This window comes from Boeremia exigua (genome assembly GCF_020726555.1).
Source record: "Boeremia exigua strain MPI-SDFR-AT-0100 chromosome Unknown C7974scaffold_14, whole genome shotgun sequence".
NCBI lineage: Eukaryota > Fungi > Ascomycota > Dothideomycetes > Pleosporales > Didymellaceae > Boeremia > Boeremia exigua.
Window position 1 is genome coordinate 37,706 of NW_025763531.1, and position 21,243 is coordinate 58,948.

General features: G+C 50.2%; 4 protein-coding genes across 4 annotated transcripts; 1 reads left to right on the top strand and 3 right to left on the bottom strand.

Moving 5' to 3' along the window:
* Positions 1–1,489: 1,489 nt before the first annotated feature.
* On the bottom strand, positions 1,490–2,274 carry C7974DRAFT_418071 (uncharacterized protein; the record flags this gene model as incomplete). Its single annotated transcript, XM_046144129.1, has 2 exons — positions 1,490–1,624; positions 1,687–2,274. 2 exons carry the CDS (start codon positions 2,272–2,274, stop codon positions 1,490–1,492), a joined length of 723 nt encoding a protein of 240 aa, XP_045991648.1.
* Positions 2,275–6,192: 3,918 nt separating this feature from the next.
* Positions 6,193–13,630, bottom strand: C7974DRAFT_428732 (uncharacterized protein; the record flags this gene model as incomplete). Its single annotated transcript, XM_046144606.1, has 7 exons — positions 6,193–9,325; positions 10,291–10,419; positions 10,469–10,731; positions 10,783–11,381; positions 11,477–11,651; positions 11,705–12,217; positions 12,596–13,630. The coding sequence occupies 7 exons, from the start codon at positions 13,628–13,630 to the stop codon at positions 6,193–6,195; spliced, it is 5,847 nt and encodes a 1,948-aa protein (XP_045991649.1).
* A 1,584-nt stretch (positions 13,631–15,214) lies between these two features.
* On the bottom strand, positions 15,215–17,192 carry C7974DRAFT_437598 (uncharacterized protein; the record flags this gene model as incomplete). Its single annotated transcript, XM_046145201.1, has 4 exons — positions 15,215–15,241; positions 15,407–16,464; positions 16,513–16,603; positions 17,118–17,192. 4 exons carry the CDS (start codon positions 17,190–17,192, stop codon positions 15,215–15,217), a joined length of 1,251 nt encoding a protein of 416 aa, XP_045991650.1.
* A 1,525-nt stretch (positions 17,193–18,717) lies between these two features.
* C7974DRAFT_322017 (uncharacterized protein) lies at positions 18,718–21,041 on the top strand (the record flags this gene model as incomplete). The annotated part of the gene is made up of 6 exons (XM_046138828.1): positions 18,718–19,057; positions 19,120–19,222; positions 19,283–19,527; positions 19,588–20,249; positions 20,300–20,715; positions 20,771–21,041. The coding sequence occupies 6 exons, from the start codon at positions 18,718–18,720 to the stop codon at positions 21,039–21,041; spliced, it is 2,037 nt and encodes a 678-aa protein (XP_045991651.1).
* Between the last annotated feature and the right edge of the window lie 202 nt (positions 21,042–21,243).

Consider the following 21,243-nt stretch of genomic DNA (forward strand, 5'->3'; position numbering starts at 1 on the left):
GCGTCTAGTTGGAGAGGCACAAGGCCTGCGCCTTGAAAGGCTGAGCAGATATTGGCTGAGGTGAACGATTGACTGAACGCTGCCTTAAAGGCTGGCAGGAACTTAAGCTTAGTAATATGGTTAATGTAGTGGTAGATAAGGCTCTTAACCTTACGGCTATACGCGCGCTTTAACGGCGAGAAGCAGCCAACATTAAGCAGCTGTAGTAGATGGGATAAGTAAGGCAGTATGTAGAGCGTGAAGATATTGTTCTCCTTGCAAAGCTCTTGAAACTCAAGAGAGTGGTGGCTCTTATGGCCGTTAAGGACGAGCAGGTGACGCGCACCAACAACGCGAGTCTTTGTGTGAGCGTTGAAGTGCTTCAGCCACTCTACTCCTAGCTTGTTGTTTGTCCAGCCATTGTTGCTGACTGCGATCGCCCAGTCGCGTGGGATCTCTGCTTCCTCATACCAGGCAGAGAGGTGGTACTTGCCAGCAAAGATGAGGAATGGTGGGACTGACCAGCCAGCAGCGTTGATCGCAGCGATCGCCGTCACCCACTCGCGATTACCTGGCTGGATAGCCTTTGGCCTGCCTCTTCTTTCTAACCCTGTTATGATAAGTTGAGTTGTAGTCTTACCCATCATAAAGTCAGCCTCGTTAAAGTTGTACACGTCATCATTGCAGATGCTGTACTTAGCCTTTGTCTCCTCCACAAGCTCGAACCAGCTACTGATTAAAGCTGGATCCTTGCATAGAGCTCTCTGCCTATCGTATGCTCGATTTAAACGCGTCCTGAGACTGTCTGTACGCTTAACAAAGTTGCTTGGCCAGTCTCTGCCTACAGGAGAGCTACCACGCGCTGAGAGTAGCTTATCAGCCATATCACGTACAGCTGCGTACGTAGGCGAAAACCCACGTGTATCTAGATCCAGTATATGCTTTACTATTACCTCCTCCTCTTGCTTAGTAAGTTTCTTTGAGTTGGGCTGGCAATCGCGTCTAGCGGGTTTGCCAGCGCGTTGGCGGTGGAGGGTAGCGCGAGAGACTTCAAACATTGCTGCAGCGCACCTTTCAGTCTGAAATTGATTCGCGTTAAGAGCTAAGGTTGCAAGGTGTATATCAGTCTCACAAGGAGCGTGTTGGCTACGTTTGGTGGAGCCATAGTCGATTTACAGTCATAGGGTATAGAAATTTGGTGAGGTGGCTCACTCGCTTAGATGGCTCACTCGCCTAGTATTTACGTTATCAATTCAGCTTTCTTTCTTTTTCCTTGATCGCTGATGCGTCGTTCGCTTGCACTACCGGTTGCTTGCACCGTATCACCGGTAGCGCGTGTTCCGAAAACTAAAAACACGTTAGATGAAGGTCTATAGCGCTGATTGGCCGACAATGCCAACCAGGGCAATGGATGCCACGGGGCAGGGAACTTAATATTGTTCAGTTGAAGGGAACCAAAAGTCTAAGCCCACATCTACCTGAATTCCCCATCAAGGATCACCTTTAAACTCTAAAAAGCCTTCAACACTTTTAGTAGGCGCATATCCGCATCTTTAACATCGTTCCACTCATCTGTCTCATCGTCTTCGTTGTCCCAAACACCAAGTGGGGCCCAAACATTAGTTAGGGCTGGATCATCGCCCTGCTGTCCTGCGTAGTCACTCAGCCTGACTAGCGGGTTATCGTCCTCGGACTCCTCTGGCATACATCCTTTTCTTGGACATGCAAGATGGACTTCTTATGGTTTCTATGCGTGCCTGTATGAGCCTTGACAGAAGACAGAGGTACGACACGGCGGTCTTGATACCCCGCGGACAGCATGTGCGAGAGACCATGATGCTTGTCTAGTGTGCACTGGCATTGCGGCCTAGATGAATCCATGTCTCGATGACCGAGGGCGGAGACAAGCACATATATATTGGCGTCGCGCCAATGGCTGAAAGCCTCTGGTACACGGAGCTCGAACACTGTCGCATTCGCAGCAGATGTCTTGGAAGAAAGCGGCCATTCATGGATATCGATCTCTAGAGCTTCGGCGGAGCGCTTGAAATCACATTTTGCACAATCCGGTTTATGCTGTGTTTCGGTATATCCGTGATAGCGGTTGACGAGTACTTCGTGCGTCTCGCACTCGTACCGATCATAGCACTCCATGAGCTCTCTGTATTGCTGTTTGAGACGGCCCAGCTCTTCAAGCTTATCGCGCCTAGCACGTTCAGCAGTTCGCTCAATCTCCGACTTGAGGTTTTGCAACTCGGGGGACTGATCAAAACGTTGACGTGCGTCCGAAGCCATGGAAAATAGAGGGAAGAGTTCTGTTCGCTCCGTCTTCGCGTGACTTTACGTAGAGCTCGATATCCGACAAGCGCTCCAAGTGACATCTGAGTGGCTCACCTCTTCCTTCACGGCTAGAAACTATTATCCGCCATACGTGTAGTCTATTGCACCTTCAGGTGCCTGCTTGTTCTATTGTTGCGAATCCATCTGGAGGTAACCGCGTGCGTAGTGGTTGTAGTGCTATCGAAGTCAGGTTGACCGTTGCACCCGCGGTCGCAGGTGTTAAGGAGCTGCGAATAAAGAGCGTACATCTCCATAGTGGCAGGGTAGTCTCTAAGAATGTACTGTAGGCTGAAGGCACGAGCTCACGACTTGCACGACGGATGCCCGCGACAAGCAGAGGGGCGATAGCAATCACGTCCGCGCGCATAGGAAGGCCTAAGACTCAACGTAGACTAGAAGTTCGACGGAAGCCGCGATCGTGGGGATGGAAATGGTTCGGCAAAGGCGATTTCAGTTCTCGAGTTCAAGGACTTGGCACTTGGCAGTCAAAGCTGGTGTCCATGCGCCCTTTCTCGACCTGCCGTCATCTCTATCAACTATTATCATCGTTCCACCTCACACACCCTTGTCCCCCTTGACTATTCTTCCTCTTGGCCCATCACTACTTGTTTGACAAGCGGAGGCGCTCAGCCGAAATCGCTTTTCTCAGCGTCAAGCTTGGGGTAAAGATGCGGGCCCGCGGGTTGCCCTCACGCACGAATACCCTAGATCAACCACAACTAGCACAGAGAGCAGCTCTGACTCTTGTAACTGCAAACCACCTACCGCAGCAGCAGCATGCCTAGCCCTTGGTTTTAGGTATATACTCTATATACCGCTCTACGAAAAGAATATCGAACAGCAAACCTGGATAACAGTGCCGAGCAAAGACGGTCTTACAAACTGCAAGCCCCTTTCCTAAGTTCCCCGCAGTCTCGTCAGTGTGCCCATCACGAACAGTGGTAATGCGAGCCAGCAGAGACTTTGGATAGAGTGCCGCATTCTCAAGTGCCCGACGATGCCACTCGCTGAAGGAAAGAATGTCTTTGCCACCGCTAGCGACGTTCATGATGCTGAAGCAATGGCTCAACTTTGGAGCTTTGGCTTTGCAAAGTCATAATGGTCAGTAATGCGCTGTGGGTCATCGATCATGACGGTGGCAGTCATACTACACAAACAATCAACAGACAGCACAGCGGACAAGTCGGCGTTGATTGATACAAAAGCACCCAGATCAAGACTTCCCGTGATGAGGTTGCGCAAGAATTCACCAGAATCCAGTCGAAAGGGGCCGTTGGACGTTCAAGCAGTGATCACAAACGATAAGGCGACACTCTGGCGCCGCGGAAACGAGCCGCCATGGTCATCTTTCCTGCTACGTGTCTCGAGGCACCATAGCCATGTCCAACGTCATACTCCATCGGGTCATAGCTCAAGCGAATGGGCAATGTAGAGCTGGTGGAGGTGACATGGACTGCCTTGCTACGGCAACAAGACGCGAGACGTAAGACCTCATGCGTGCCGAAGATGCTGGGACCAACGTGTTCTTCAGACGGTCGCGTCTAATCAAGCAAGGCTCCAGAGTGAACATTGGCTTCGCTTTGGCTGGCCGGATAGTCGAATACAACCTCATTGAGGCCGGGCAGAGGGTTGAGATTGACTTCCCTCCACCGCCTTCGGCAATGGCTCGTAGTCTGACTCATGCAGCCCGTGTTATACTAGCACTGAGACCATGCAATCTTTCGTTTGGTGGACATTGCTGACACGCAAGAGATAGTAGACCTTGTAGAACTAGTGGATTAGAACGAGTAGTAGCTGAGAGTGCTTTTAGCATTTCTATGATAGTGAAGACGGTGCCTGAGAGGAGTTCAGTAAGAGCTGAACCGAGTCAATAGTGCTATGGTCATTACAGCGAACTTAAGCACAATGCGTGTTAGTGTTAAAAGATATAAAAGAAGATTTCCTATTAACGTGTTCCACCACCGAGCCGCGCACCCCACCGAGCCGCGCACTAAATGCAACTATCTACATTTAAACCTCAATAACTCAACGCTACAACAAGGTATAATAGTGCGCAATGGCTTAAATTAATTGCCTAATTCTACTGCATCTTTCTTGCATGTACGCTTGTTGTGTCCTGTGTTGCCACACCTTCTGCAGTGGGGAATACCCCTGCTGCTAGCACCTGCCTGCACTCTCTCCTCACGCCTCTCGGCCTCAAGTTGAACCCAGCATCCCGTTGGGTAACTATTGCTTCTGCCTCTGCTTGTGATAGAGTCCCTCCCTTCTGAATCCGCTTCTTCTTACGCTTTTTACGCTCTGAGGCAGCCTGATTTGCTTCTTTAAGCTTAGCTATTCTAGCTTTAAGCAACGTGTGTGAGTGTACCTTCAAAGTTGACCCCTTTTGAACCTGCAGCACCATCTCAAGAATAGACTCAGGTGAGGAGCTCTTATGGTCTCTTATCCTCTTAAGAATCAGCGTTGTTTGAGCCTCTATTTCCCAGGCGTTGCTTGGTGTTTTAGGCTGCCAAGGGGTACTCCCAGGTATAGGTGGTGTTGGTGTACGAGGCTTCACTTCAAGCCTTGATAGTACTACCTCTGGGTTATCCGGGACTAAGCCAGTTGCTCTGAAGCTTGATAGGATATTGCCCTTTGAGAAGGCCTGGTTGAATACTAGGGTAAATGCAGCCAGGAAGGCTTTCTTGTCGATATGGTTGATGTAGCAGTTTGCCAAGACTCGGATCTCCTCCTTATACGCACGCTTTTAGTGGGGCAAAGCAACCCACATTAAGCGGCTGAAGGATATATGAGGTATGGGGGGGCATACAGAGGGTGATAATCTTGTTCTCCTCACACAGATCTTGGAAGGCAAGTGACTTGTGGCTCTCGTGGCCATCAAGTATTAGCAGCCTATGACTACCCACTTTCTTAGCCTCTGTATGCTTAATAAAGTGCTGTAGCTAGGCAAGCCTAAGCTTATTTGTCGTCCATCTATTATCACTGACTCCTATTCTCCAATCCCAAGGGTTGTGATACCAGGCCTGGTCGTGGTTCTTGGCTTTGAAGATGATGAAGGGTGGGATAACCCACCCTACGGCGTTGATGGCGGCAATTAACGTCACCCAATCCCTATCACCAGGCTGAACTCCAAGTGGCTTGAGGCGCCGCTCAGAGGCTGTTGCTACCTTCACTGACCCCCCAACCCCTATCTGGAAGCTAGTCTTATCAAAGTTGTACGTGTCTTTATCTAGGATGCTATACTTGGCTTTGACGTTGCGTACAAGATCAAACCAGAGGCCTATAATAGCTGGATTGCTATAGAGGACTTGCTGGTGATCACGAGTTCGAGTTACTTGAGATTTAACCTTAGGTCGGCGTTGGATTAGCCTGTAGGCCCAGTTCTCTCTAACGTGAGTACTACCACGCTTAGCTAGTAGCTGGTTAGCCATCTCACGTACGTAGCTAAGCGTAGGGGCAAAGCCTCTAGCATTAAGCTTCCTAATGTACTGTATAACCACCTCCTCTTTATGCTTGTGAAGCCTTGATGAGTTAGCTTGGATATCGCGTTGTGAGGTTATTCCAGCGCGTCGGTTGCGGAGGGTGGTTTCAGGCACGTTATAGATGGCAGCAGCGTGTCGCTGGCTTAGTGACGCGTCAGATCTGAGGGCTTGGATAGCAAGGATAATTCTATCTTCAACAGGAAGCAATTCAATATCACGTTGTTGAGGCATCATGATAGGTTCACTGCCTTGGTAGTACTTTAAGTTATGGAAATCTAACAAAGTATTACTTTAGAAATTATAATTAACAATACACTTGTGTTTTAAGTTTCACTCAGAGACAGTATCCCTATAGAATGACTAGAACTCTTAAGTTATTCTACGCTTGAATACCTTATAAAGATCCTGCTTTTCGCTCAACGTCATGTTCGTCTTGCTTCTTTTCTGCCCTTTCCGGGTGTTTGAAGGGCTGCCATCGCATCTTATGCGGTCCCGACTCTTCTGTCTTGGAGTCGTATTGGAATAATCTGCTCTGCCCATATACCTCACTCACTTGTGGATGACTCGGTATCTTGACAGAAGAACGTCGAATCTCTGCTCTTCGCCGCTGGATCCAAAACATCTGCTCATGTTCGCGCAGGTAGCGGTGACCGTGGAAGCTACGAAGAACAACTTCACGGAGCTTCAACCCTAGCTTTCTCCGGTCTTCGACCTTCTCATACATGCGCTTTGTGATGTTGGTTACGTCCTCTGCAGTGAAGGAATATGGCAAGGGTGCAGGTTCTGCTGTTTGCGTGTAATCTGCCCATGCACCCATCATGGCGAGGATGCTAAGCTGCGCCCTTGCAAGCGACTCCGGATCATTTGGTGGTACAACCTCGCCGTAGCGCTTCTTCATATCGTCAGGATCAGTAAGTACGAGAGATGTGGCTCCGACCTCTGTTGCCACGATTGGCACGCCCGATAATGCCGCTTCACCAATGGCAAGAGGAAGGCCCTCTGATAGTGAGGAGTTAAGGAAGAGCCACGCATCCTTTAATACCTCCTTGGGGCTGCCGAAGCCGGCCAAGGTCACATTACTGGCGAGGCCACGGGTGTTGATCAGCTGGACCGTTTCAAGGACGTAGCTCGGCTGGCGATCCTGGGCACCATAAACGACAAGCTGATAGTCCTTAAAGCCGTACTTGTTAACAATGACATCTGCAGCGAGCACTGCGGTCTTGACGTCCTTGATGAATTGTACATTGGACAACATGACAGTTGTGGGGAATTTGCTGCGGACCTCCGTGATAGGCTCAAATAGATCCATGTTACCAATACCGTTGACAATAGGATCAATCTTCCGCGCAAATACCTTCTTACTGCCTCGTAAGCCTTGATCGGTCCCAAGGTCTTGCTCCCAGTCAGGATTGAAAACCGACGTGCAGGGGAGAATGATGTCCACGTGGGTATATGCCAAGTGGCACGAGAGCTTGATCCCCGCAAGTAGCATTGTCTGTACCGGCAATGGCAACAGGCACTGTGCAGGGCTGATATTGAGGCAGGTCTCCCTCCAAAGAATGGCATGATCCCAAAGACCCCAAGTAGTCCCTCGCTGATACTTCAGCAGCATTCCATACAAGCTGCCGATGCCGTGGTTTGTGGTCTGGAACACAGTTGGGCATGGCGATGGTAGGTTGACAGAGTAAATGAAGAAGTATGCAATGTACAGGTTGAGAGCTTCTTGGAAGTCGTTCAAGGAGGGGTGCAAGATCGCTGAATGGTCTTTGAAGTTCCATATGTTGGGATCATCGTACTCAACGAGCCATGCTTCCATCCACGCTTCGCGCACTTGGTTGCTTTGCCAGGTCTTGTTGAAGTCGCATGTTTCGAAGTATTTGTTCATTTTGAGGAACACATTGCTGCAAACAGTTAGATCTTTTCGGGTGTAGCGCTTCGAACGCGCGCCTCGAACAAAGTCCCGCAGGAGTGGGATGAAGATCTGCTCGATATCGCCCCCCAATTTGGTTTGAGAGATCTTGTCGTCCACCTGAGTTTGTAAAAGGTTGTCCAAAATTCCATGATACGCAGTCTTAGAATCTAGACCCCAAAGCGGAAGGACTTTCAAGCTTGCGATGTTGCGTTCGATCTGATATCGTGGAACGCCAAAGTCGTTCGCAGACTCAGCCAAACAGTGCCCTTTGATGGTCTTGTGTCCATCGACTAAGTCTCTGCGGCAATTTGAAACACCTCCGGGGCTGTCTGGCCAGCAACCGTTGTCAGAGAAGATTACGGACGTGGCCGTCTCAGAGTCGCTGTATGCATAATCTAGACGAGAGGTCATTTGATTAGCATCTTTGCCTAGGCCCATGATGAAAAGATCAGCAGGCTTGATGATGAGCGGGCACTTGGACGACGATTCATATGTAGGTTCAATTGCCGAAACAATCTGTTCCAAGCCCTGGTCTAGCACTTCGGCGGCGCGTCGCAAAAATCCAGAGTCGCGAAGCTGCCAATACTCTCTTAGAAGAGGCTCTTTGCGCAGTATAAGTTCGTCGACGAAGGATGCCGTGAGCGCGTCAATGTAAGGTGCTTTTTGCCAGGAGTCCCAAAGTGCGCTTCTTAGGGCAGAAGAAGACAATTTGTGATAGGAGACTACCTCTCCCAAGTGCAAGTAACGAAAGGGCCAAGTTGATACCACTGCATTGAATGCTTTAGCGAGGTATCCCCGCTTCGAAGGTATCATCCGTTGCAACGATATCGAGGAATGATAGATGAGAAGATCTTCGTCATCGAAACAGAACTGCTTGGGCTTTTCAAGCAATCCATACTTGTCCTGCATGATCTCTGCTGGCGGGAAGCAGGGTCGCAGCATTCCCTCATGGTATACGCTGGCCTCAATGTCAGCGCCCTGCGCATGTTTGTAGATCCAGCGGACTTCGTAGGTCTGTCCAGAGAAAAATGCAGCTTGGACAGCCTGAACCTTGTTTGATGGAATCCATCGGTCTATCCTGTCCGAAGTTGCCGTCGGGCGGACACACCAGTAGACTGTGAGCAAAGCAGGAACAGTATTGTCTGCGCTCTTGTATGTTGCACACACAAGGTCAGAGTCTCCCACACTTCTGTGTTTATAGCGATACTCATAGTCAAAAACGACCCCGTTGCGGAGTTGCTGACCGCTGACTGGACGACCAAATTTGTCGTATCGGGTCTCAAGTTTCCAATCGGCTTGTATCGTTGTCTTCGAGATCGGCCACCTGCTTGGACTTTTGTCGTCGTAGTGGTAGGTTTTTTCCAGGCCGCCGAGAATTTCCAGGCGGCGGTACAAACGGTTCCTGGCGTCATAGAACGCAACGGCTATTGGAGATTGACGCTTGGGAATAACGTCGTACAGACCCTTGTAAACCATCACGCCCAACAGATTGGTATGACTTCTCGCAATAAACCCAGTGAATTTCTCCCTGGGACGATCAACCTTGATAAGATTTCCGCGGAGGGTTCTGCGTGCTCCATGATTGGCCAGATCGACAAGAGAAGCGGCGGGCTCCCTGCTAGCTATCAGAAGAGCATAAGTATGGAAGTTCCTAGACCACCAGCATAACTTCCAAATCTTCAGCAGAATCCAGAGGATAACTCTGGCGAACCTGCTACCGCCCAGACGATACCAAAGTTCTCGTGGGCAATCGTGGGCAGCGCCAGAGATGATGGCAATCCACTTGACGACATCATCGATACCTTGCGCTACCATCCGTGCGAGAGAACGTCTCCGTGAGGCGACAACTCGAGCACAGTCTGAAGTGAGCTCGGACTCTGTGAGGTTCCCGTGTCGTGAGGAAGAAGCATCCGAGGTAGTTGTTGCACGAGGCCCTGTCGTAGAGTCTTGCCATGATGTCGAAGCTTTGTCTGCCGATAGCCATGCGCGGACGATAGGTGTTATCACACCAGACTTTCCGGAAACGCGGTGTAGAAAGAAACGGCGTACGTCTTCGGGCAGTGTGTGCCAAGTTGTATCAACACGCACCCCCAAACATGCATCCTCAAGGAATTGACGATGGGTCTTGTGGATTTTTGCACATGGTCCTCCGCATTCGACGGCATGCAGTGACGATGAACATGCTTTGCCGGCGGCTACATCACGGTCGAACGGTTTCCTTTGGGTTGTATCCGATATGGGTTTGCTGCGTGCCTGAGAAGGGACCTTGTAAACGTTTCTTGTCAATATGCCAGTTCCAATCACGGCGCTTATGGCCGCAACGTTCTGACCAATAACGAAGTTGTAACGGAAAGTGGCTGTGAAAGGCAGGGCGCGAAGGAAACATCCAACGACGAATCCCAAAACGCAACAGACCAGGACCGTGATTACATGAAGCCGATGGCTTCTTGTGAAGCATCGATGGAACTTTGCAAACAATTAGTCAAGGTCAACGGAACACAGAACCTGTGTGCTCCAATAAGACGTGGGGAAGTAAGACATACCTGACAGAGGAGAACAGCCGTGTAACTCGATACATACGAGAAGAAAAGAATGGATGTTGTGTATTCGTCTACGAGAAGGCAGTGGAAAATTGTGCAGGTTCCAAATGTCAACAATAGCAAGCTCATAAGATGAATGAGTGCACGCCTGTAACGTTCTCGGTGCTGCCTGTAAAATGTAAGTGTACGTCCCTGCCGGTGGTGAGTCTTACACCGACATTTCGTTGTTCTCAATTGCCTGATTGACCTCATTGAGATCCTTGAGTTTCTTCTTAGAGGAGCTTGCGACAAAACCCCACTGTTTTTGCAGCACCACATCCACAGCTACAGCTCCGCAGAGGAAATGCAACAACGCGAAACCTATTGCATATCTTGTTGAAGTGGTTTTGAATGCTTGTGCTAGAGGCAGGCGCGCCGACATGACTGTCGAAACAAGGCGGTCGAGCAACGCAAGAAGGAAGAGGCCGACATTTTGACCGATCTATGAGAGTTAGAACTTGCGCTTAACTTCAAGCCGCTGATGACTACTTACATCATAGCGTGAGTATCGGTACTGTATGAATGCGCTGTGCTCTTTAAGTCCCCGCATCATCTGTCTCTTGTTGTTTAGAGCGAGCCCGCACTGGACGAACCAAGACGAACTGAAAAGCTCTGGTACCTCCTCACCACCAGAATGAGTGGCGAGGAGAAACTCGATCACTCGCAGATTGCGTGCGATGGGCTCCACAAACTTGTCATCTTGACCACCGCGATTCCATAGTTTCCAGAACATTCCTCGCTCCTCGATCTCGCAGACTTCTGCAGTGAGAGCCAGACGCGCTGCTGTCACTGGTTTCACATCGTCCGCGTCCAGCTGATTGAGATATTTGTCTTGGTACCACTGGACCATGTCCTTCTCTGTGATAGACGGTATTCTGAGGTGCCAACTTGTCCACTCATTGCAGAGACGACGGAATGCAGTGAGGAGTCCAAATGTAAACGTGTAGATAACCGATAGATAAATCGGAAGATCCCAATTAGGGACAAATGTTGTCAGGACAGGGGAAATGAAAAGAATGGGTACAAACTTCCACATTTCAATGCGTCCAGAAGACAAGAATGAACCCTGTCGATGCATTGTCGCAAATATCCCTGATTGTAGGGTTAATGTCAAATCGTATATGTATCCACGGTGGAGCATCAGTCGGGGATGGGGTGTACCACGGTATGAAAAAAGGGCCGCTCACCTAGGATCGTCAAGAAGATCGAAAGCGGGAACAGATACAGGACAAATATCAACCCTCCGAACCAGGAAGACTGAACACCAAACGCAATTAGGCCGCAAAGCGCAATGATACTTGTCAGGACCATGCACGCCGAGAAACGCTGGACCATGAAATGCGCTAGGTTATCGAACGCAGCCTGTTGCAAATGAGTCCAATGCGAGAAATTCCACACACATGCGCATGACTTACATTGAATAGATAAAAGCCGCCAGTGCTACCAACGAATCCTGTAATGCCTCCGGTCAAGATCAGAGCAGTCATGATGGCGTAATCTGCCATCACTTTGATCTCGTCATTCATGAAGGCTGTCAAATAGAGCCCACGGCCGAGGAACGTAAGGAGGACGACATCAATTATAGCGGGAAAGCAGAAGATCGACAGAGCTCCAGCAGCGGCAGCTCCTTCTCGATACTTGGTAAGACGCTTTTTCCCGCTTCGCTTCTCGGCATTGGAAATGCCGAACGTTCCCTTTTGTGAAGCCTTTGGCGCTGTATCCAATAGTCTCTTCGATGTTTCATGAACGGAGTATGCAGTGAACACCTCTTTGCCATCCCAAGAATCTTCCGGGGGTGGGTTATGGCTGAGAAAAAGCTGATACTTATTGTATGCAATATCTCCCAGCGTGCGAGGAGAGAGCCCAAAATAGATCTCACATTGCGACCCGAGGACCCAGAGCTCAGCGAAAACACCCGCCTGATCTGGCTGTAATAGGAACAGGGGGCATCGGTCAGTTGTCTCCATGTAAACGTCCTCAAATGCTAGCCTTCGTAAGGCGCAGAAGAAGATCAGTCCGTACAAGTCAACAGAAGGTAGGAGAGCATGCTCAGATCCAGCGTGTCCATAAGATAGGAGCAAAGGATTGGTCAGCGTGTCCAAGGTCGCTCTGTCGCCTGTCCGCAATGCTGTCTGCATTTTTTGGTGTAGCATCTCATGCAAGCTGACTAGATTCTCAACAGTTGGCAGCATTGTCGCTCCAAGATGTGTGAAATGCGCAATCCTCTGTTCCAGCAGTGATTTTACACTGACCGAGTCATCCAGGCACGCTCGAGAGTGAAGGGAGCTCCATGCGCGGATGCTTACGTCCTGGACCAGATAGTGTTCGGCCGCCTCCAAGATAGCGTGATTGAAGGAGTGGTTGCACTCTGAGATCCTGATCTGCTCGACCAGATAAAGGAGCTCGGATTCGGAACATGACTCCAGGTCTTTAGTGATACTGAGTGGGAGCTGCGCTTCCCCTTCGGTTTCTGGCCTTGAGGTGAGCAGAAGCTCCTCTTCAAACCGCTGAAGACGTGGCACGCCATTGTAAGATAGGAAGGTATGCCATATTGTCGACACGTCATTGGATGCCTTGAGGGAGATGTGAATGTCAAGTAGGGTCCCGAACTTGTCCTGGGTGATGTCTGCCACGGCCCAAAAGTGTCCACCGTCGTCAGGAAGTGTGAAACCGCTGTCCAAACCAGCAAAGATTCGAATCCTCTGATTCGCAAGACCCTTCAGTAGATCTTTTACCAGATCAGGGTAGGCGGAACGACCGCAAAGCACCGCTAAGGAATCGTGAACACGGAGATTTTCGGCATCGCCGTATGTGCGGAGCAGCTGATTGTGCTTCAAACTCTTTTGCATGCTGAGGACTGCGTCGTGCTGGCTTTGCACTATCTCTTCCCGCAAGCTGAAACAGCCTGTGGGACAAAGTTTGGCACCACAACTCGCGAAGTGCCATATGTCTATCCGGGGGGGTGGGTCTTGGAAAGAAGATGGTACCCAGCTGGGAGAGTTTGAAGCTGCCTCTGACATCTCTGGCCTAGATTGGACAGGCTGTGCAGCCAGTATCTGATCCGCGGCGGGTAGCGCACCCAATATACACGATAGGTCCACATGGGGCGGAAAGCGATCCGATTTCTCGTCCAGCAAGAATTTGGTGTGGCTCGACCAAGCCTTTTGCAACCAGACCACGTCAGAGTTCTTCAGCGAGTCAAAACCGCTGAGAGGAATCTCCTTAATACGTGCTTCGTTATTGAGTAAGTCGTCGGGCATGGCCAGGATGATTGCTCCAAAAAAATCCGCCAGCTTGTAAGCGCGTCTCAAGGTAGCAGCTGAAGGGTCGATCTTCCACATCTCGACGAACCCAAAAAGGAACCCCGGTCGACTGATTCGTTGGTTCCTACAATGAGCAGCGCATTCCCGGACGCGCGATGCTCGAAAGAAATCACGCCTTTCACCGTTGGGAAGCACGCAGGCGTTTTCGAGCAGGATCCCATCGAGGGAATCAGGATTGAGGTTGTCCCAAATGTGCGAGTCGGCATCTGTCCGGAGAACCAGTGCACAATCATAGCGGCGGAGTTCCAGTAGAAGTTGGTCCACGGTGGCGGGATCATCATGTTGACCGCAACGGATGACAAAGCCATCGTGTCCCTCCTCAAGTCGCCATGCATTCAACGACGAAGCAACTACTCGGAACCCGCCCTGTAGTTTAGCTTCATGTCTGAGGCACCTCATTTCAAACGATCCAAGGCATGCTTTTTGAGAAGCGCTCCTTGATAGGGTGACAGGCACTGAGATTGTGAAACCTGATTTGCTCTGCCCACCGGCTTGCCCATTGAGCACATATGTCCGGAAGTCTTTGTCGCAATTGGATCGTATATGTAGTCCGCATTCGCTGGACTCGCACTGACCTGACGCAGTGACGCAGAACGATCGAGCCTTGGACAAAACAGACAAATCGTCTCCATGATATGCTGAATCTCCGGACAACTGAGAATCTGTCTCGAGAGGCTCGTGTACTCTTCTTTGCTGGAAACAAGCGTAGACGGCTTTCTGTACAGATCGGCACCACCGCAAAGGTAAGAAAAGGATCCCTTTAGTCCAGCTCTTTCTCCCTCGAAGCACTAGGAATGTCTGCAACACACCTCCAACGAGGAAAGCAGCGGCACCAAGGATCAGCACACATACATGCCACCATTCATGTGTTAACGAATGAAGAAGAATCGAAGGTTGCTGGAAATGAACAAATTTGGAGCCATCGTCAACATCGGGACTTCCAAATGAGGATTGGAAGAAGGAGGCCATTGTCGGGACTGACAATGTCAAGACGAGCCCTTCGGATGTCAATCGGCAACTGAGTGGAACAACGCTGGTCCTTCAGGATATAGGAAGTCTGTAGGTGGCAAGCGTGTTTGCAAATGCGCACGGTCGAGACATTGACGGAAGCGATGAGCTTCCAGAAAACACAGACCGTGGAATTTTGCCGTATCAGAGTCAGCGCTCTGGTTGAAACCATGATCAGCCTCGGATTGACACGACAGGCCAGGCGCATCTTTCCAAGCTTGCTGAAAGCTAGCGACCCTGGTGCATGCGCTGTCACGCCAGGGGTGGCTGATCTGCAGAAAAGTCTCGTCGGCGAGATGCCAAGTGGTGTAAGCGCGCCGCACGATTTCTATTTTTCGGCTGTTTTCCCGACAAACAATCCTTTGGGTCAGGGTCATGTTCCCGAGCTGGAAGCTCGGTCTGAATCGGCGTGATTCGCGCCAAGCTCGCTTCCGTCCCTCCTTTAGTCATGCAGAGCTAGGTCCCAGTAATTTCGACATAAGGCTATGGTCGACGGCGCTAGGAACGCTTCCCGCACTTCTCCACCCCTTGTTCAGCCATGTGGGGCTCAGCCCCAGTAATTGTTACACGAGGCTGTGGTTGATGGCGCTAAAGTCACTTTGTTGGGACCTTTGAACATTCCTGGAAAAAGTTCAAGCTACTGTATTAACTAAATCGCGTAACCAGACAATGCTGCCGTTCAACTAAAAGACGCACACAGCTATGCTTCTCGCCCGGGCTGAAGCGGTCGCCTAATTCATTCAACGGCCAAGCCCCTCTAGGCAACGCCACGTGTCTTCCGCGCACTCCAGCAGCGAATGCTGTTTTTGCCATTTCAGCTCTGTCGCTGCCCTGGTCTCCGGGTCGTCGCCCCACATACTTAACCGGTATGGAGCAACCAGACGCTTGTTGCATGCTGTTGACGACCTCTGCAACAGTCGAGCCTTTGCCAGTGCCGAGATTGTATGCTCGAAAGGCGTGCCGCCTATTCTCAGCAGCGGCTAAAGCAGCGACGTGACCGCGGGCCAGATCGACAACGTGGATGAAATCTCGCACCGGAGTACCATCATAGCTGCCTTCCCAATCTGAGCCAAAGACCTGTAGTTCGGGCCTCGAGCCCTTCAGCACCTCAGAGATAACCGGGAACAAATTAGTCGGTTTGTTTCGAGGCGTTTCTCCAAGCGGACCCGTCGGTTCGGAGCCAACGGGATTGAAGTAGCGCAACGCAGTGATCCGCCAGGATGGGTTCGCGTATGCTAAATCCGCAAGAATGGCCTCGGAGAAGTATTTCGAACGCCCATAGGGCGAGGTCAGCCCTTTGACGCCAGAGACGAGCCGTGTCTTACGACCAAGTGCGTCGACTTCATCTTCGTCGTGATGAACCAGGTCTTCTTCGCGTAGTTTCTCGCCTTTGTTCGCCTCAAGGCCATACACCGTTGCGGAAGAAGAGAAAACAAAGTTGTGGATTCCGAAATCTTCAAGTAAGACGAAGAGGTTGACAAGGCCACAGACAGTGTTTTCATAGTAATCCAAGGGGTTGGAAATGGACTCCTCGACCGATTTGTATGCTGCGAAGTGTATCACACTCGTGATGTGCGACAGGCGAGTGCTGTTAGGGTCACGCACTGCATATCTGCTGAAAATGGTACGCATGTGCAAATTGCGATAATCAAGTTTATGGAACTTAAGAGAAGGCATGGTGGTACCATTTCTGGCATGATGCTCATCCGCAAGTTTGCGGATTTTCGAGAGTGCAGACTCATAAGCATTGGCAAGGTTGTCAATGATGAGGACGTTGTAGTTGGCCTTTAGGAGTTCGAGAGCCGTGTGTGATCCGATGTACCCGAGTCCACCGACAACCATAACTTAATTGAAAGAGTCATTCTTGCTGTCTTCTGGATTGCTTGGTCGACATGTCTCAATCTCCTCAAGACTCGATGGGCTTGTCGAAGAGCCAGGACAAGGGAGTCCAAAGAAGAATTTGAGCTCGTTGTTCGTTACATCCTGTTTTCGAGTAGAGATTGACAAGTTCAATTGAGTCAAAAAACAAGTGTCATAACGGCTGCCAATGCGAACTCAGGCATTCTTATCCATGAATCCAAAACTCCGGCCACGACCCTCGCCCGGTACGCGAGGGGCACGTTCCTTTGCTCAAGAGACACTAGGGTGTACTCAGCTTTGCGGGTCATAGTGGAGCAGCTACATGTTTGGATAGAAGTGGAAGAAAAAGAACGGTTCGCACAGTTTGGATTGTGGCAACTACAGTCTGTCGTGACCCGGGCGCTGTGGCGGTCGGCTAGACCTCAACAGCTTGTTGGATCAGAAGCCTACTCTCAAACTAGCATGGGGCCCATGTACAGGCGGTAGCGACTAGAATTGGATATGCAAAGAGAAATGGCTGTGAGCTGATGTTGTCTGGCTGCGATCTCGGTGTCCAGAGCCATCGATTGGACTAGAATTGCTCAAGCTATTCCGCGGAGCTGAGATCCTTCACGCCTCTCTTCTTACCGACGAATACGTATGTGAAAGGCTTGGAGCCGGCGATATGATCTAGGTCTGTCAGATCGGGGTAGGTTATGTCTTGCACAACCATACTGACGCGAGGACAGATTTAGACAAGCTAGTGAATCCTACTCAGCTACCCCTCATGTAATCGTGTGGCCAACCGAATGGAGAGGAACCGTGAAGCCTTGCCACGTTGTTGCAATAGTTGGATTTAACCACAGTCATCTGTCGTCTTTTCTGCGCTTTTGCAACTCGTTTCCTGAAAACATTTCACAGCCTCTGAAACATCAAATTCACAATGAAGATTCATGCATTTATCATTTTGGCAGCAGTCACCCTGACCCTTGCCCAAAAGCACAAACCTGACGCAAATCACATCAAACACGAGCATTTACCCAACCTGAAAAAGTCATGCGACTGTCCAAAGCCACAATGCCCGGTATTCTTGAACGCGAAAAGTGTACGTTCTGTTCTACAGATCAAGTATCAAGCGGGCATTATACTGATGAAGCACTGTTAGCAATGCGAATGCCGTAATGCAGCAGCACTTGCGTGCTTCGTAAAGTCCAACGGCGGCTGTACCAAACCAAAATACCAGGTTCGTAGATTTTGTGGAGTCTTCTGAGCAGCTGCTGACCGCCACAAACTCAGGAATGCTAAGGAAGATGTCAGAAGCACAACAAGCATTGACAAGGAAAGTTTCGGTTGGGAAACTAGTTCTAGCTAGATACTCTAGAATCAAGTTTGACACAAGCGTTCTCTGATCTACGTGCACCGGAAAAAACCGAGCCAGAACTAGACGTGTTGCCTGGCCATCCAAGACTCGTAATGACAACCTCGTAAAAAGTTCGCTACTCAGCATCGGCTTCCTCTAGCACAAAGTCAGCATCCATAGCCTAAGTTTGGACTGCACGCCGCGATCGGTACCTATTTTATTGAAACAATGCTGACATACGTTTCAGCTGAGGTCGCTTAGTTGGCCCCAGTTTACGCAGGCTTGGCGTGCCGGGGTTGTCCCACCAATCGGTGAGGTACGCAGGACTACCCACCAAGATCCCGTTATAGATGTTGAACTAACATGTCAAGTACTAATGAGGTCCAGATGTCAGTGTTGGCGTTTCCTTAAGGCTGGCTAGGCGCGGGAGAACCCCAGGTGGAGGCCTAGTCGCGTGTGGCTGAACTTTCAGCCCAGACAACACCACCGGTACCGTGCAGAACAAGCACTTTTCCACGTTCTAACCGCTCTAGGCCAGATGACATTTGACTTTTGCGAGCTTGCGGCCCAATCCGACATTAATTGGTTGCGGTATCGATTCTAGATGTATTGCATATTTTGATCTGGACTGTCACGAGTACCATTAGCGAAGTCTGGTCATCGACTAAAAGGTCTTTGACGAAAATAACTTCGTCCATGCTCAGCCGATGCTTTGTGTTTAGCTCCCGCCATCTGATGTCAGTAAGAATATAAGGCATGCTTCTACTGAGTTCTGCTGGTCCTCTATCACACTGCTGTGTCCGAGTCTCCTTGCTCACTATTGGATCACAACATCATGGCTGTCATCGGTTCTGTCAGTTTCCGAGTCTGCTGCTCTGCAGTCTTGTTGACAGCATGGATGGCGCTGGCGGTAAATGCGCTCAGCATGTCAAACACCATACTGGTCTTGGCCAGAGACACGGCATCAAGCATTTCGGCCACATCTGGATTCAAGGGCTATGGCATTCCTTACGAACTCGTTATTGTCCCTCAAGCTGGCATCAGTCTTCCGGTTCTCAACGGTTCCTCAAGTCAAGGCAGTTACGGAGGCTTCGTAGTGCTCGGCGAAGTTTCCTATGATTATGGTGGCAGCTGGAGGAGTGCTCTGTCGCCTGAACAGTGGCAGCAACTCTACGACTACCAGAACACTTTTGGTGCGCGCATGGTCCGACTCGACGTATATCCTGGTCCAGATTTCGGTAAGATACCATTAGTCTTGGCGCATGCAGATCAGCATCCGGTCTGCTAACACTCAGACAAGGTGCTGCCACAGCGATCGATGGAGCTGGCTGTTGTAATGCTGGTGTAGAGCAGCTTGTCAGCATTAGCAACGCTACCAGCTTCCCTACCGCTAATCTGAAAGAGTAAGTTGGAGATGGTCAAACACTGCCTTTCCTAGTGGATGACTAACATAATGACAACAGAGGGGCCACCATCAGCACACAGGGCTTGTGGCATTATCCCGCAAAAATCACCGACTCCAGCAAAGCCATAGAGGTTGCTCAATTTTCACCAGGTGGATCCTTTACGACGGCGACAACTGCAGCTGTCATTAACAGTTTTGGTCGGCGTCAGCAGATGGTGTGGTTTACCAGTTGGGCTACTGATTGGTCGCCGACATCAAATTTTCTTCAACATGCTTTCATTCATTGGGTTACACGCGGTATCTGTAAGTTAAAACACAGATACCATTGATCGCATGCAGCTCTCGACTAACCAGCTGCCGCAGTCGTGGGTCACCGTCGTCTCTACCTGAGCACTCAGATCGATGATGTGCACCTAGGTTCAGAACTTTATCAACCCGCCGGCACGACTTTCAGAATCCGTCCTGGTGATCTCCAAGCCCATGTGTCATGGACGCAGGATATCAATTCCCGGATGCCGAGTGGATCGGACTATTTCATCGAACTTGCCCACAATGGGAATGGTGACATCGAGGCTGCTATAAACGCCGAGGCTAATGCCAACACCAAACTCTGCAACCCTGATAGTGCCATTGATTATCCAGAGCAGATCGATACGTCACTGGAATTTCAGAAACCGCTTGGGACTGGTACGAATATCTGGCCAGCTAGTCCGAACAAGTACAGCTGGAGTCTGGCATGCGCAAAACTCGACCCTCTTGCATCCTGGATTATGACCCCAAGCAACAGAGACGCATTTGCACATGTTTCTCACACATTCACGCATGCGGCTCTGAATAATGCTACGTATTCTGATGTATCCAAGGAGATATCATTCAATATTGCTTGGTCACAGCAGGTCAGCCTGTCGGCCGGAAAACGCTATTCCGGAAAGGGCCTAGTCCCGCCAGCAATCACTGGACTGCACAATGGTGATGCGATCAAGGCATGGATGGACAACGGCATCACGAGTGTTGTCGGCGATAATGTGAGTTACCCAAAAAGGTTGACGACCCAGAAACTAAACCATGTTCCCAGACCCGCCCACCTCTGATGAATACTGAGAACGAATTCTGGCCATTGATCAGTAACGTCCCTTCGAATGGTTACGCAGGGTTACTGATTATTCCCCGCTGGGCTACCACAATCTACTACAACTGTGATCTAGCCGAATGCACCACGCAGGAATGGATCAACACCTCAGGAGGAAGCGGAGACTTCAATACTCTTCTCGAGAACGCACGTGTAACAAACACGCGCCATCTGCTCGGATTGCATCAAGACCCTTTCATGTTTCATCAGGCTAACATGCGCCAAATGGATGTTCCTAACTTTACTGTGGGGCCCAAATCCGGGAAAATGTCATTGTTGATGATCTGGACGGAGGTGATTGTTCAGGAAATGACGCGCCTGACAAGTTGGCCGATCACTACACTCAAGCACGATGACATTGCGTAAGTCTATACGACGGAGAACTCGCTGATGAACAACCTCTAACAAAGACCGCAGGACGCTGTTCAAAAACCGCATGGCCCGCGACCAATGCCGACCAAGCTTGTCATACACCCTGTCCGATGATGCTAGCTCGATCGTCGGAGTTACGGTCGGTTCAAACAGTAACACCTGCAGTGTGCCTATCCCAGTGACCTTCCCCGGGTCAGCATCGACTACCGCAGGTGGAACCACCAGCGAGAAGATCGGCAGTGACCCACTTACCATCTGGACTCCACTCAGTGGATCCCCGGTTTCATTCCAACTTGGAACGCCGGTGCGCATTTAAGTTTCCGATTCGGAACATCTCTTTTGCCACATGGTTGTCCTTGGCCCCGGATTCGTTTGCAGTCTTTTATAGGTAGCGTGATAGCAGATGGATTCTCAATAGGGTAACCATCCAAATTTGAGTTTACTAGTTCGGAAATTATAACGCTTTCGCTCCTCTTTAAGTGTGACATCCAAAAGGTTCGGTTGTTTCCGGGTTTTCT